The 16013-nt window shown below is 49.4% G+C and overlaps 1 protein-coding gene across 1 annotated transcript in view; it reads left to right on the forward strand.

The window, feature by feature from the left end:
• Positions 1 to 9831, forward strand: part of ANTXR2 (ANTXR cell adhesion molecule 2) — a 76663-nt gene extending 66832 nt beyond the window's left edge. The window contains exon 17 of the mRNA XM_058802963.1: positions 8008 to 9831. Coding sequence (XP_058658946.1) covers positions 8008 to 8046 — 39 coding nt within the window. The 3' untranslated portion in view covers positions 8047 to 9831. The remainder of the gene's footprint in view (positions 1 to 8007) is intronic.
• Positions 9832 to 16013: the final 6182 nt, after the last annotated feature.

Consider the following 16013-nt stretch of genomic DNA (forward strand, 5'->3'; position numbering starts at 1 on the left):
CATTCCAACCAAAGCCTAAAAATGTGTTGGGGGTTTGTATGCAGGAAGAGGAATTTACTGTATGGTGTCAGGGAAGCTGATGTGGCTGAGGGGTGGGGAACAGCCTGGCACTGTGTCCTTCCTGGCCCAGTGCTTGGTGTCAGCAGCACAGAATTGTCACCACTGTAGGGCTGGGACAGCTGGGTGACAGTGGCATCTAGAGGGCTGCCACATGCACTGTGTGTGTGCAGAACGAGGGTCCTGCTGGCTCTCCCTTCCCATCTGCAGGGCCAGAGCCAGCCCCAGTCAAGTGGGTACAACCTCGGGGAGCTGCCCCTCCTGCCACAGCCTTTCTAGTTTTCCTCCTAGGAGCCCCCAGTTAAACCCTGCCTACTGCTTCAAACAGATTGGCATCTTCCCACAGGTGGATTTTTTGGTTATAGTATTTGTATGATAACTAGCTTAAAATGATTCCCATAGTGTACTAAATACCACAGAACTGGGCTGCTTTCTCTCATTACAAGCAATTGCCACATGCCAGTCAGATGCTGTATAATCTGTGGGTCAGGATCTGAATGCTGTGCCACCACTGCTCTGTTAAGGGCTCACAACATGTGCCTGGATGACTTACACACCTAAAGCCATAGAGCACCTGAGTCTTAAATCTCTGGGCCATCTGAAGAGGAGAGTCTTTCTTCAGAAAGGCCCAGGTTAGAGAGCTGATCAAGAAAAGGACGCTGGGAAGTATTCCTAAAGGAAAGGGCTTTTAGGAGAGGACTGAGCTGAGGTCATGATAGAGCAGAAGTGGAGTTTAAGGAGAACAAGTCTTCTGACAGTTCTGGTTTATCTGTTCCTACACCTGATTTCAGAGAAGGATAAATTGCTTTCTTCTCACAGTGGTTGCACAAAGAGGAGGAAGGAAGAATAATGGGAATATTTAACTTGTGCTTTCGAGGTGCCATCCCTAGGAACTCCATATTTCTGATATTCTTTGTCCTCATAGATAAAAAAAGGCCCTGAAGCACTAGGATTTGCTAAATTATGGTTTCACCAGGCCAGTTCTCGATTCTATGAGGCTTGAAGTGTGATGCCTCTATAGTAGCAGATTATCTTTCTCTTCTTCCTAAAGAAGACATACCAAACTCAGGAAGTTGTTTAGGATGCTGACATAAGGAAACTGGCACTAGAGATCCGGCCTGGTGTCAGTCTGTCTAGAGACACCCTATAGCATAAATGGGGTCCCCATTCACAGCAGGGATTCATCCCAGAAGATTTGGGAAGAGCTCAAAGAGCTGGGACATGTCTCAGAGAAAACCCCTTCCCTGTTCTTCCCCACACACTGCAGTGCTGCACGTGTGGCTCTCGGAGCTTCACCTGGAAGCATGAATTACAGTCTGACCCCCCAGTGTCCCATGGAAGGAGAGGGAGCTGTCCCAGGGACAGCGCTGCACGTCACTGTGGAGATGGCAGGAGCTGTGTCCTGGTTTTGGCAGCACGTGCGCGAGCGGCTGAGTGTCGGTGCTGGGCAAGGTGTGTGCTGGGCCAGCGCCAGGACACAGAGCACCTTCCCTCGGGCAGTGACACGGCCTCGCGCTGCCTTCCAAGGACTAAGGAGAGCTGAAGGAGAAGAGCCCTCCATTGGCAGGTGCCTGCAATGGAAGTGAGAACGTGCCCTTCAGGAAAGGGTCACACCCTACCAGGTCAGGGGGGTACTTCCAGGGAGGCAGCAGTGCTGGGAGTGAGGGAAGCTCACTGCCAAAAGTCAGGAAGAGTGACCCAGGGCCCTCCCTCCAAAGGATCTGTGCTGGAAAAACAGGGACTCTGCAGGCCATTTCCACATCCTTTCCTTTTGCATAAGCAGTGCTTGCCTTGCATGAGGAAAACAACAAACTCCTGCCCTCTAGAGACAGGAGACCTCCAGCTCTGCTGAATAAAATATTTGCCACGATCTCCTTTTGAAGCAGATGCTACAAACACAGCCAGTTTTATCCTCCCCCAAGGCCCACGGGTGAGCTCAGCAGCTCGGCACTCCCTCCTCCCAGGCCTGGAAGGCCGGCTCACAGGAGAGGCAGCTTGTCACAACCACTCTTGGTCAAGGCAGGAGTTTATTTGGACAACTGCTGAATACAGCAGTCATGGAAAACTTGGCAAAGGAAAGAAATCCCTCCCTTTTCTCACTACCCAAACCCATCAGGGCAGGATGGTCAGTGCTGACGCCAGCCCAGTGCCCACTCCTGCCCACTCCCTGGCTGCCCAGAGCCTTGTGCCGTCTCCATTCCACCTTGCACACGACAGGGTGCAGGGCACCGGCACACAGGCCAAAGTGCAGGTGGCTCTCGCTGGGTGCCACAGACTCAGGGAGCTGCAGAGCCCCTGCACCCAGATCCCACAGGGATACACCCCTGGTGACATGCTCTGCCAAGACAGAGCAACTGTGCTGACCTGCCCATATGCCCAGTTCCCAAGTAACTGCTGCTCATGGGTAGAAAGCTGCTCTAATGGCATTTCCTCCCAGCTGCCAGCACACTAAAGACACCCTTGGCTCCCAGGGCAGCAGCAGCTGTGTGCAGTGCCATCCATGCAGTGAGTACCAAGTGGGTACGAGCCACCCCACGTGCCAACAGCAGCATTTCACACATTAACATGCCCTGCCCTCCTTAACGTGTATTCCAAGCACACGTCTAAATCACAAGCACTGAAAAATAAAATCTTCCAACCTAGCATCTTTAAACTACCTCTTTGGAACCTCTCCTTGGCAGGTTTGGTTTGTTGGCCTGTGCTCCAAAATACAGCATTTATCAGGTGCGAAAACATAGGAACTACTTTTTAAAACAACTTAGTCCTATCTTCCTGTCCTTTTTTTCCTGCAGCTAAAGCAGGTCCAAGGGGTGGAAGGTGGCTGTGAGGTACCTGTAACTGTGCAGCCTTTTCTTGGGTTTCCTTGGGAAATCAGTTCCTGGACCCCAGACCTTGTGACCTTTGGAAGGTGACATCCAGGACTGTGGGATGGCTGGGAAAGATCATGAGGTTCATGCACACATGCTACGGAGGCTACATTACATAAATCTGAGGAAAATACACAAATGAACATCTCTTTCCACTGAAGCTGCTGGTAAAATTTGTTGAAGTAAAAAACTGAATTCTTGCTAGGGCCCAAATAGCACCATTCAGTTGTAGTTTATTTCTTTTCATGATGTTGTGTTACTTTAGGAGGCCTTTGAGCCCACCCTGTGGTGTTTTCAGAGCTCACCTCAGCTCTGTCACAGGTGTTTCAGCCAGCAGTTCAGGAATTCTGGGGAAAAGCTGCCTCAAGGGAGCCCCAGGAGCAGATCCTGGTGCCTGCAGCAATAACAGTGGTTCAGGAGCAGTCCTTCTAAGGAGTTACTGCTGATGAACTGTGTGACAAACAGTCTGTCCAGCAGCAGGTCATGCTGGGAGGCAGCTCTCCAGGGGTTAAAGTCCTGCTCCCACACCATGGCTCAGGGGTGCCCAGCAGGACCTCTGCAGGTGCCACCTGCACAATGGCAGCGTGCGGGCTCTGCCGCAGGTGACAGGAACAACTGGCAATGGATTTGCCTGTGGCAGCGCACCTGGGCACAGAGGAGGTCTGAGTGCTCAGAGCCTGGCAGCACAGCCCTGGGCTTGGTGTCAGCAGGATGGGAAACCAGTTTCAAATGCCCACAACACCCTGAGCTTCCCAGAGGGCTGGGACAAGGGATGACCACATTGTCGGGGACAAAGAGCAAAGGGGAGGGAGATGATGCCAGCACCCAATCCCTGAGGGCTGTCCAGAGCTGCACAGGATGGGGTAGGTTAGCAGCCCTTCTCCACAGTAAAGAGTGATCTAAAAAAAAAAAAAAAAAAAGTCCCTTCAGCTGTACACTTGTCAGTGGGTATTTATGGGGTGATTGAGTGTTGTAACTGTAATACATCCCAGGCAGCGGAGCCAGGAAGGAGCGGTCAGATTTAATGCCAGAGGGATTTTAGTGCCCACATGGGCCAGGTGACACAAGCTGTAGGTAATGCTGCTTCTGCCACCTCTGGAACAGGAAGGTCATTGAGGGCCCTGCCAGACAGTGGGGTTTGGCCCTGCACAGGCACTCTGGTTCTGCTCCCACTGCCCAGGGGAAGTGCCAGCATCAATTCAGCAAGGAAACGGGACTCTGAGGCAGGTGCTGCCATGCATTGGCACCTCAGTGCCGAGTTTGAATCCCTCCCAGCTTTACTCCCTCAGAATTCCCTTTTACTGTCACCATTGCACACAAGCATGCAGGTCCAGAGCCCATGCCTTATCCCAGTGAACAGCAGATGGGGAGGTAATGACTCTGAAGAGGTGTGGAAAGCAGGAAATGGCGTGTTTCCTTGCATTACCAAAGAGGAAGAGGTGTACACAGTCCTGTTTGTGTAAGGGCTACAGGGAAGAACCCACTGCCCTCAACTTGGATCCTTAGAGGGAGGCCAAGTGCAGGCTGGGCCACAGGGTATATGTGAGAAGAAACAGAATCAGATAAAGCAGGTTCTTGCCTGCTGACCCACACTGCAGCAGCAGCCTGGGCAGGCTGTCCTGGGGAGCTGTTTGGAGCAGACTGCTTCCCAGGGACAGGCTGTGCTCACAGGGATGTGCCCGTGGGGGATGGAAGATGCTCTGGTAGTGCTGTGACGATGGGGCAACAGAAACAACACAACAGTGTTCAATACGTGTCTTGGGAGGGACATTATTCTGAAGCCCTGTCCTTCCTCGTGGCTCTGCAGGCACTGATCACACACAGAGAGCAGGATCATTGCCAAATCCCAAAAGGGCGTGTGCTCCTCATGGGACACTGCAGCCGAGGTAGGAGCACACGAGTCTCAGCAGTGAGCAGTGGGGATCTCAGTCCTCCAAGGCCAGGAGAAGCCAAGCTTTTAGGACATTGGGTATCACACGGAGCAGCAACTGTCCAGGCAGGACAGCACTGCCAAGTGCTCCTTTGGGAAAAGCAGTTGTTAGTCCTGAGCCAGATGCTGAACACATCAGCAATGCCACCCATGGAAATTTTTCCCACAGATACAACTACTCAGCATGCTAAAGGAAACATGCAAGGACAAGCAGCCGAGACCAAGTAGAGCAGCTCAGCCTAGAGTCTCAGTTCAGTCACATTCCATCCCAGATCCAGCGTGCTTCACCTGCCCTTCCCGAATTCCTGATGAACATTGGAAGGGCTCCAAAGGAGCCCATGCCATGTTCTCCTATCCCTGCTGGAGCCCAGAATTCTGCTGGAATGGCAGGACAGCACCATGTGTCTGCTCACACACACACAGACACCTCAAAGTTCTTGTCACACCTGACTCGCTGCAGTCAAGGGCCAAGCTCCAGGCCCAGGGTGGACACTGTCCCAAAGTGATCTCTCCTTCCCCCTTGCCCCCAGCACTGCCTACAGAGCCTTACGGCTTGGAGAGGGGCACGATGGGGAGAGCCGCTCCTGCAGGCCCCTCCTGGTGCCTTGTTTTGGCATTGCCAGGTGAGGGTTAATCTGGGGTTTGGTGTGAGCACTCACTCCCTGAGATCCCCTGCCCTGTGACTATTTCCACCCTGTCCTGTAACTTAGATTCAGTAAGAAATTCAACAACTAAAGAAATGGCTTTGATGTCATATAAAAGAGTTCCTTCTTAGGTAAACCCCCTTGCCATAGATCTCTTTCCTGTTTTTTCTTGGTGTTAGAGACCTGCCACATTGTTACCCTGCAGTACATCTGGTGCATCTGTGAGCTTAAGAGTGGGGTTTTTCCTGTTGGATCTGGTGCATGGAGACAGATCTTATATTCCCTGCAAAGATCACAGAATGCATGCATAACTCATTTTTTAATTACTCTCATGCTAAACCACTAATTTAGTGCAATTTCATACGGAGTACATGTTGGTATTGTTAAGGTTTATGAGCCAGTGATTTACAAGGCATGGTACGTCAGAACTCAAATTGGTTGAATTGATGATTTAATTGAGCACAGGGACATGAGTGTAACAGTAACTCCCCACACTGGGGTATCCTGGCAGTACCACCAGGAGGAGAATGCGCTGGTGAAATTGGTTACATGGAACATGCATGTTTTAATTGGGAAGTCCAAAACCAGACTGGTGAGACTAATGTTTAGTAAATAGTGCTTCTACTTAAGTAAATAGTTGTCTCTGTAAAGGTCAGATTAATCAGAAGAAGAATTTAATATTCTGTTTCTAAAAGCTGGTCTCAATGATGACACAGATATTGCTGCATGGGAGGTTTTGGATACTTTTCAAGGAAGGACTTACATGAGTCCAGAGCTTTTTCTCCACACCAGTTTGCAGGAGACAGTGCTGTTAGTCACATCACTGAGTTTCTAGTAACAAAAACCTGCAGCTCATATTGATCTGAAGTGATAAACCCCTAACAAGTGAACACCAGCCTTTCATCTTCTGCCTGCCTCAGTCTGCCCATCTAGAATGCAAATGGTTGAACTTCCCACTTAAACCAACAGTCTGTTTGTTATTACATGTTACATGTCTGATGCTGACAGTGTTTCTTAGGGCTCTGAGATTCCCCAGCTCAGGGTGTTTTCCCTGCCAGTGACAGGGGCAACAGTTTGCCTAACCACACAACTTCTTTCTCTCCTCCCTTCTCCATGAGTCATGGAATAAAGAAGGTGGGGGCAGAGATGTGGGAGAGAAGAGGGGAACCAGAAAGGGCAGTGCTTGTTTAAGGTTCTCCTGTCTCCCTGCTCTGCCTAGAACCACTCATCCTGGCAGAAAAGCCATGTGGATATGGCACTTGGGGACATGGTGGTGGCCTTGACAGTGATGAAGGAATGGTTGGACTAGGTGATCTTAAGAGCTCTTCTAGCCTAAAGGATTCCATCATTTATCTCTGTGCATCTCTTCTACATTTATAATACAGATGGTGGCAGCCAGAAGTTCTTACAGTTCCTGTCCCCACCTTTTCACCCATTTTATATTTCTTAAACAGCTGACAGAAACAGAACTGAAACATTAGGAAACCCCTTGATGAGAACACTGCCCCTCTCGTGCCAGCCAAGACCCGCTTGAGTCATGCCAGATAACTGTGTGCCATCACCCTCCTTGATACCCAGAAAAACTGGAGATCAAACTAAATGAATGATAGGAATATGAAACTCAGCCCAAATTTAATTTGGCAATTCCATCATCTCCCAGGTTTGAGCAGAAAGCAGTAATTTTCCTCCAGTAGCGCATCTAAAGCAGAAATAAGGATTCAGAACACAAGCAGTGCTGCCTGCTCCAAAGCCAGCACTGTTCACGTGGCACCATCCTTGACAAATGCCCGTGACCAAAGGGAAGGAATTGCTGCTGTGCCAGAGAACTGCTTTGAGGCAGCACACCCTGCTCTAACACCCCATGACCCTGTAAGAGTTTAGGCATTTAAAAGAGCTCCAAATTAATAAAAAAGGCTGAAGATTTTGCTGTTGGAATGGTTTCATTTCAGCTACACAGAAAGCTGTCAGGATTCACCTGGACCTCTTTATGGATATGGCATCCCAAGAAACCCCTTTTCCTTCTGTGCACAGCAATTCACAGATCCTAAGTACAGAGTCTGTAGGTGCAGAGCTAGGGTTATTGCTAATAAAATGCAGTTTCAAATCAGCAGCAGCTCTGCTAACTAACAGTCACATCTATCCATGTTCACTGTGTGAGGACCTGGCTTAGGGGAGATTTGGGGGCAGGATATGCCTTCCCCATGCTCTTCCCTCCCCACAGTCAGATGGGTTTGGGTTTGCTCACTGCAGCTTGACAGAATTCGTGAATTATGCTCACAGAAGGCCTGGGAGTGTCAGAATGTGTCGCCCGTGTCCTCGTGCTTGCCTAGAGCCTGCATTTGTAAGGCAAATGTAGTGCCTCACTCTGGGTAATTTCCATTAATTCTTAAAAGGTTTTTCATGGGTTTGTTATTTTCCCAAACATCTGAATTTCAACAGCCTCCTTCCAGCATCCAGCAACCTCTGTCTGTGTGCTACTTCACCAGTAACAGCTTCTCTCTTCCCTCAGGGCCGCTGTATCAACTTCACCCGAGTTCCCTCTCAGTAGAGGAGAAGAAGCGGATACCAGGAAGAGAGACAGCCACACTGCCACTGTCCTACCCAGCTGAGAGAACCGAGCCCTTCCTCGCATCCCTTGGACCATCTTGCAGCCCAAGCTCCACAGGTTCCTGCATCCCCGCTCCGGGAGCCCGCGTTCTAATTCCGCACTGGTGCTCTGCCCGTGCCCCGGAGAGCAGCACTGCCATGAGTGCCTGGCTCTGTGCGCCACTGAAGGGACAGCACAGACACCAAAGATGAGAATGCTTTTCTATTTTTTGTTATTTGCTGTTTTTTTAAGGACTACAGATTCTCAGGACGCAATGTGCTTTTAGCGGCGACGCAGCATTCCTCAGCTGCAGCGGAGGCACGTGGTATTTACACAGGGACTACTCGCCACAGGCACAGGATAACGATTCCCACCAGGCTATGCAGGCACAGAGTCAAGTGCCTCAGAGCCATGTCAGATCCCCAACCCTTGCCAGCTCCCTCCGTTGTGCCTTACGGGAACCTTCTGACTGGAAATCTTGTCACTCTAACACTGAAAAGTGCACACGCATGACAAAATGTAGACAGGATGCCTCGAGGTATCAGTAGCGAGCAAGACTTTGCCCTTTAGTTTTTGAAGACACCTTTCCTTCATTATGCACCCGGGACAGGAAGGAATTACTAGAGCGTTATTCTGCGGGAAGACAGCCTGTAAGCAGAGATCTCTAGCCGAGTTGGAGGGACTGATGCTTCAAGACCTTGACACTGTGGCTGGTGGTTTTTTCCCCTTTCCTGCATTCACAGTTCAGTAGCGCATAAAACATCATCATCTATAAACATACCTAGCAGTCGTAGGCTTGTGTATTTTTTTTTTAGATTAAAAAAAGCAGTAGCCACTACACTGGTATCTCAGGGTTTTTTCCCCCCCGCAAATCTCCAAGGGCTCTTCAGCGTCACAAGCCAGCAACCCTCTTTGCATGAGAATTTCAAAGTTTAATTAATATAATTAAAGGCAACAGCAAGCAGCAGCCTGTGAAGATTTTGCTCATCTTTTTTATGCCTTTTGACATTGAATGACCTATTACTGTATGTGCGTTCCTCAGTGGCGGAGGGGGCGCCGAACGTTGGGTACGATTCCGAGTGGGAAAGACCTCTTTCCATCAATTCGGAAATTAAATTTATGGGAGCGCCGGCCATCACCAAACATCGACAATGTATGTATTATAATTTTTTAGAAAAACCAGTGTCGTGTCACGTCGACAATGCCAAATTATGTTAGCGTGAGCGGAAACACTGTGGGGGAGGAAGGAGGGAGCAGCTGAAGAAAAAGGCTCAAATGATCCAGTCACTTTCGATACTGTACTTCAGAGGCAGAATGGATATTCGAGTCGAAACCTGACAAAGCGCGCCCGCTTTGATGGGAACTGGTATAGACAATGACCAGTGGCTGGGTCAGTGGGATGTCTCTCTGCGAGCAGGAAGGCTTATCAAATGACACTAAAAATAAGTTCAACAACCATCACGTTGGAGGGGAAAAGGCGAACATTTCACATTTGGTGGGCATGAATGTGCGTAAGATGGAAAGAGCAATGCGGAGCATCCTGGGCTAATTATCTCCTTTGTGCTCTTCATTGGAATCGCAAGGGACAGAAATAATTCTCTTGGTCCACGTCCAAATCCGTGGCACTGCCCAAAGATGCCTTTACATTTATCCACTCGCTTACATCTTCTGCTTGAGTTTATTTATGTCACTGGTAGCCTCATCAGCAACAGCCATGTCTGCACATTAGACTATAAATAAAATTATTATCAAAGTTTCAGTCATTATTTCCGTCTTCTATTCCCCCATAGCCTCCCCATCATTCCCACATCTCAGACCTCTGCTTTCCAGTGCCATGGTGACTTGTGGTGCTGAATTCCAGAGGCAGTCCACTTTGCTTTGCACAGCGTGGCCAGGAGAGCTGCCACAGCTGTACCCAGGGGACCCAGCCACCCAGGGCCAGGGAGAACCCTTCCAACACCACAAGGATGCTGATCATGCCTTGTGGAGCATCAGCCACACAACCAGAACCACTAAGTGCCCACAGTGACGCCCTGTCGCTGCAGAACCACAGCTTGGGTGGCACTGGCCCTGGGCTGGGGACGTCTGACCCACAGAGCCCAACCAGCAAGCACCTGACTAAATCTCTGTGCAGTCTCCAGCCCAACGCAGGACCAAGAGCGAGCGCTGGGCAGGTGTACCAGGACACAGGTGAAGTCCTGCAGTGCTCCTCAAGGCGCTGAGGTGGCACAGCTGGAAGCACTGAGCTCAGCAGATGTTAGGTTAAAACACAATCGACTCCCTCTCACTTTTCCTTCCTTTTCCATGTACACACGACACATTCCAAGGTATCACTGGAGCGCTGGCTCGTGTTCTGAGCTGTGCTGTGTAACAGGACAACATGCAGACAAAGAGGGTTTGTCCCTCACGTTCTTCTGCTGCCTCTCAAAGAATATTTGTAACCAACTGAGACACCGAAGTAGAAATCCACTAATCACTCTTTATCCTTTCTGCCTGTGCCCATTGAAAACCATGAAATGAGCAGATCTTCACAGAAAGGCTGATCACAAGCAAAACTGCATTTTGAGTCCCTACATGGATTTTCCCTTCTAACTGGCACAGTAGCACAGCACCTTACACGTGGCATTTTGATGCAGATAATAGTTAAGAGTTTCCTTATTACACAGTGTGGAAACGTCCATCACAAATAATTTGTGGGACAAGAGGCGTAGGGTGATATAAAATCCACTGATTCAGATGACACAAGTGAGACTTACTTGGCAGGAGTGCTCAGGATGGCTCAGAGAACTCTAAAGAGCTGTGTACAAAGAGTCCAGCAATGCCACCAAGCAAACCCAAAGGGCTCCTCTCACCAGTGAGGCAAGGGAGAACTCATGGGGACAAGAAGATCCTCAGTATGACAAGGCTATGTTTATTTTATATATTTTCATAACAGCAGAAATGAATTGGCTGGAGTTAATATGAACAAAACATTAATTTTGCCATGTTCCCTTTCAGATTTTTGATTTAACAAGAACTGCAGCATTCATCAGGCATGAACCTGCTGTGTGTAACCCAGGGGAGCTGGGTCAGACTGATCCAAGGCAAAATGGAAGGGAATTCTGAGTGCTGTGATGCAGGCTCATCTCGAGCTCTAGGCACTGCAGGACAGTCCTGGCTGACTGGTACTAATTCCTATTGGGGATTTTCCTGCAGGAAATTTCTGAGCTGCATCCCTCTTCTTATCATCCCTAAGGTGACACCACAGCTCTGCATTTCCCACACTGCAGTTTGTTTGACACACCTGACTCAGCCTCATCACACTGGAATGCTCCCACACAGGGGTACATTCCCACTCCTGGAGGTGCTGGGGTTTAGTGGCAAAGATAACTTCATCTTTGACCCCTCTCAGCAGTGGCACCTCATGCAGGCCATCATGGGTTTGCATCTCTTTCCTGGGATTCTCACAAACTCCCAGGACACAGACTGCCCTGACAACTGTCATTACCTTACCATGTCCTCATGGTTTGGATCATACTGACATACTCCAGGGAAAAAACAAAGATCAAAGTTTGGAGTAGGGGAGGTTTTGTTTTTCCTTTCTGCTGTTTCTCCTGCATGTGCAGGAGGAACTTGGGAATTCTGTATGATGTCATTTCAGACCAAACCTCCCTTTCCAGCTGTGGAAGAAATGGCTTTTTTTCTTGGTCACAATTCAGACTGCAGGGAAAGGTGAAAGAAACCCAGTGCTATAAATGAGGGAGAAATCCCCAATCCATTCTCTCTCATTGAGTGGTGCCTCATCACTACAGGAACCCTGATTTGCTGCAGGACAGGTGTTTTCCTTACTTCACTGGGAAGCAGCAAAGGCACCAGCACCACCTGCCTTCAGAGTTCAGCTTAGGGAACCCCTGCTTCACCAGAGGAGACACTGAGGGGAAATTTGGGAGCTCAGCTCTGCAGTGCTGGGAGGCAGGATCTATCTCTGACCTCCCCTCTATGCATCCAAAACAGGCATGGCAGTGTGGCCCTGGTGACAGTTCACCAGCGCAGACAACAAGCTCAGGTGTGGCCAGAGCAATGTCCCCTTCCCACGTGCCAAGCGAGGGGCTTGGCTGTGTCCTCACCCAGAGCCAGGGCTGTGGACCAGGGAGCTGCACCAGAGCAGGACACGGGGCAAATGGCCTCACATGGCCAAGGGGGCTGGCACTGCACTCCAGGAAAAGCCACAGCAGGGGCAGTGTGCTGAACAGAAACTTCAGAGGCTGCAGTGAGCAAGTCAAGGCAGTGCTTCATCTGCTAAAGAGCAACTTCTGAGTACCTCTTGTGCCCTTACAAAACTAATGCCACAATTTCTAGAGAGGGCCTTATTAGACCTGGCATGTCCTATTTTACTTCACAAATCTGTTTTGCATTGGCTCAATTAAAATTGTTATATATTTTTGGGTCCTGTGTAGGTGCCATCTGTTTAACAGTGCAGTTGGGTCCTGTGATGCACTTGTAAATTTTGTGCTGCAATTTTTTTTTTTAATATAATGAGGGACTTTGGATGCAAGAAACTGCCTTTACTTGATAACTTTTTGAGTCTTGGCAGTGAACTCACAATGGTTCTTCCTGTGCTACAAGGATGGCTCCACAGCCCATGGAAAAGCAAAATTTGATTTCCATGTTTGCACCAAAATTGTATTATTTAATTCACACTAATTTTTTTTTAATTTGCTTGCTCTGCCTGATTTTGTAAACAAACCTAATTTCCCAAATGGGAATGCACAGGATTGCTCAGCTGGGGCCTGTGGCTGCTGCTGCCTTCTGGGGAGCTCTGGGATGTTCCAGTAGTGCCCAGGGGCCCACTGCAACAAACCACAGCTGTCCTCACTGGAACTGGAAACAAACCTCCTTCTGAGACAAACACCCCACCTGCAAAGCTGGATGTGCTCTACAGCACAGCCGAGCCCAGGACAGATCTCCTGAGAAACAGAATTCAAACATGGTTTTATACTTTGAGGGGTTTGAGTACCATTTTTAGGTCTGCACTGATCTCACCAGCACTGAAATAACATTCCTGACTCCCAGTGAATCATAACAAAACCCCAAACCCATCCCATTGATTAGTTCTCCTTTAAAAGCACAATCTCAAATTCTGCTAAATTCTCCAACACATTGTAGGAGAAAAGCATCTGCAATGGCACCAATCCTGCAGCATTTGTTCCCAGGGGTTCCTAAGTCTGCTCCACAGCCAGGAGAGGTGTCCCAGGTCTCAGCATTCGGGTTCTCTAAGTGGAACTGCTTTGTTCTGGGTGGTGAACTGGGCAGTACCCAAAAGCTCCCAGCTCCCTGCAGCACTGCTCAGCAGGACACTTAGGAAAACCTGTCCCAAACAGTATACTGCTTCTTAAGCTGCCTTCAGGGACATAGATTTACCTGGAGCACGAGTCCTGCCCATTTCAGGATGTAACAAGACATGACTAAGTCACTGAGAAATGCCTCCCTGACCACACCACTGGTTTTAGCATTAACTCAAGCCCCACCTTGGCCCCGAGCACCTCCTCAAGCTCCAACAACAGCCCTCACTTCCCTGGAATATCTCCTGAGGGCACAGTGACCCCTCTGCTCCACCTGTGGTACTGGAGCAAGGATTTCCCTGGGATTTAGCACAGCACAGAACCTGACTGATCGATACCTGCCGCAACAGCATGGGCTGCAGTAGCCTGAGACGCCTTCCCCTCTTTCCCCAAACCTCTCCAGGCTATCCATGCACCCTGTGGCTCCTTGGGACAGCTGCCTGGGATTGCCAGCCCCTGGGATAGATGGTGTCTACTGACAGAGCTGCAAGACGCTGAATAAATTATGTGCTTTGGCCAACCTGCATGGGGAAAATTAATTTGAGTGCCAAGTGATGGGTTCAGTGCTGCCTTGTTGGAACGGGGAGGTTGGGCTCTGTGATGCTTCATCTCCTTTTATTTGATTAGGCAAATTAGGAAACAACAGTGTGAAATGCATTATTGTACTGATCTGATGTCCAAAATGTGAATCTCATTAGAGCTCTGGCCTCGACACTTTTTTTTGGTTTCGCTGTAAGCTGAGGAAGAGCAAGTAGGCCAGAAATAAATATTTTCCAAATTACATTGGAATGGCAGTAATAAACATCATATTCTGTACAGGCTTCAGTCCCTGGAACAGCTCCTCATAAAAATCATCTCTCAGCTTCTGGAGAAATTCAGTACAACATGTGCAAGGAGTGGAGGAGATGCACCAGCGACAGGAGGTCAAAGCCAGATAGGGTGATCCACTGACCCAAGTTTCCTTAGAGCTCTGTGGGGTGAGACCCTGGGAGTAGGGACACTGTGCCCCTCCAAAGGGATGCTCCATGGTCCTAGAGGGGGCTCTGCAGAGCCTCTCTTGATAAGGGTGCATGCTGTGGTGGTCAGGGAGAAGACAGGAACAAAGCAGGATGGATGGCAGGGTGCCACAAGTCCAGGGGACAGCCAGGCACCATCCTGCCACAGCACGGAGAGGGGACCTGGCCCCAGAGAGCTCTGCTCAGCCCAGCCTGTGCCAGAGCTCCCTGCAGAACCTCCTCACTACACTGGGCCCTTGTCTGCAAGGCTGAACTCAAGGTCTCTGTAACACCAGGGGTGAATAAACATACAGTGTAAAAGTAAAACAACACAACATTTCACTGCAAAGGACTCTCCGAGAAGAGCCAGTGCAGGTATCATTTGGAAAAGGGTCACTTCACAATACAGCCCTTCCAAATTGCAGCTCCAACTCAGAATTAATTATCCTTTCACTGTCTTGGGTTTTCTTTTCTTCTTTGCTTCACATTAACTGCAGCTGAAATTATTTTAAAGCAATGATCTTGAACGTCATGTCCTTCAGCTGGCCCTGAAAATCCATTTTCCATGGAAAGCCTCCTTTCTTCTCCAAGATTTCTGAGAGTGTACAAAGCTCATCAAGGCTCTAGTTCTCTAGGGGTGTCAGATGCTTGGATAATACCCAGGTGTCTGCCTGCTGGACCAGCCCCAAGGTACTTTATTAGCATGAAGAGGCCTATTTGGAAACAGTTTAACTCCTTCGGCTCCCAGGGCCTAGCATGTGTCCTGCAGCAGCAGACAGACACCAGGACACCGCCTGTGCACGGCTACAAATGCAGACTCTGAGTCACCACCACTCACTGCTACATCTGCTACAAGAGGAAACACCTGAGATGTCCTGTCATCACAATTGGAAAGATCACCTGGTTTTGTCCCACCCACATGAAAGCAGAGAAGAATTGCAGAGACAACTGCAGACCACAGCTCTGCTGCACACCTGAGGCTCAGCCCTTCCCCAAACTGCTTTGAAAAATCCCAGTGGGCTCCTCTTGGGAGCTGTGCCCTCCCTCATGACAGTGGCAGCATGAGGGGACACCGTGGGGTTTGTTTTCCAGGCATGGCATGCAGCTTGGCATTCCCAGGCACGGACTGACACAGGACCCTGAGATGCCCTTGTCCCTGGCACCAAGCAGGGCCTTTGCTGTACCAGGGCAACCTGGAGGGGCAGGGGGGACTTGTCCTGATCCATCTGAACACACGCACACCAAGCAAAGCAACAGAGCACGTGAAGGTCCTGTCAACATACACTTAAAATAAGAACTGGGAGCTGACACCCTTGGATTGCCACGGACTGCTGGAAACTTCTCCTGACTCCAGCAACTTGCCCCAGCAGTGGCAGAATGTCTCAGCACGGTCCCACAGAAGACACCACGACCCCTGGAAAAACACACCCTGCTCCAGCTTGCTGCTGAGATCACATGGTCTGCATCCACCCTTTTACACAAGATATTTCCTTTAGTTTCCCGAGTGCAAAATTGGATTATGCAAAACAAAGACACAAAACACACAATTCCGAGCTTACAAAATCAGCTCCCACTTAAAAAGCAAAGCTCCTTTTAAACTGCACACTGTGTT

Source organism: Ammospiza caudacuta, chromosome 4, assembly GCF_027887145.1.
Source record: "Ammospiza caudacuta isolate bAmmCau1 chromosome 4, bAmmCau1.pri, whole genome shotgun sequence".
In the NCBI taxonomy this organism is placed as follows: Eukaryota; Metazoa; Chordata; class Aves; order Passeriformes; family Passerellidae; genus Ammospiza; species Ammospiza caudacuta.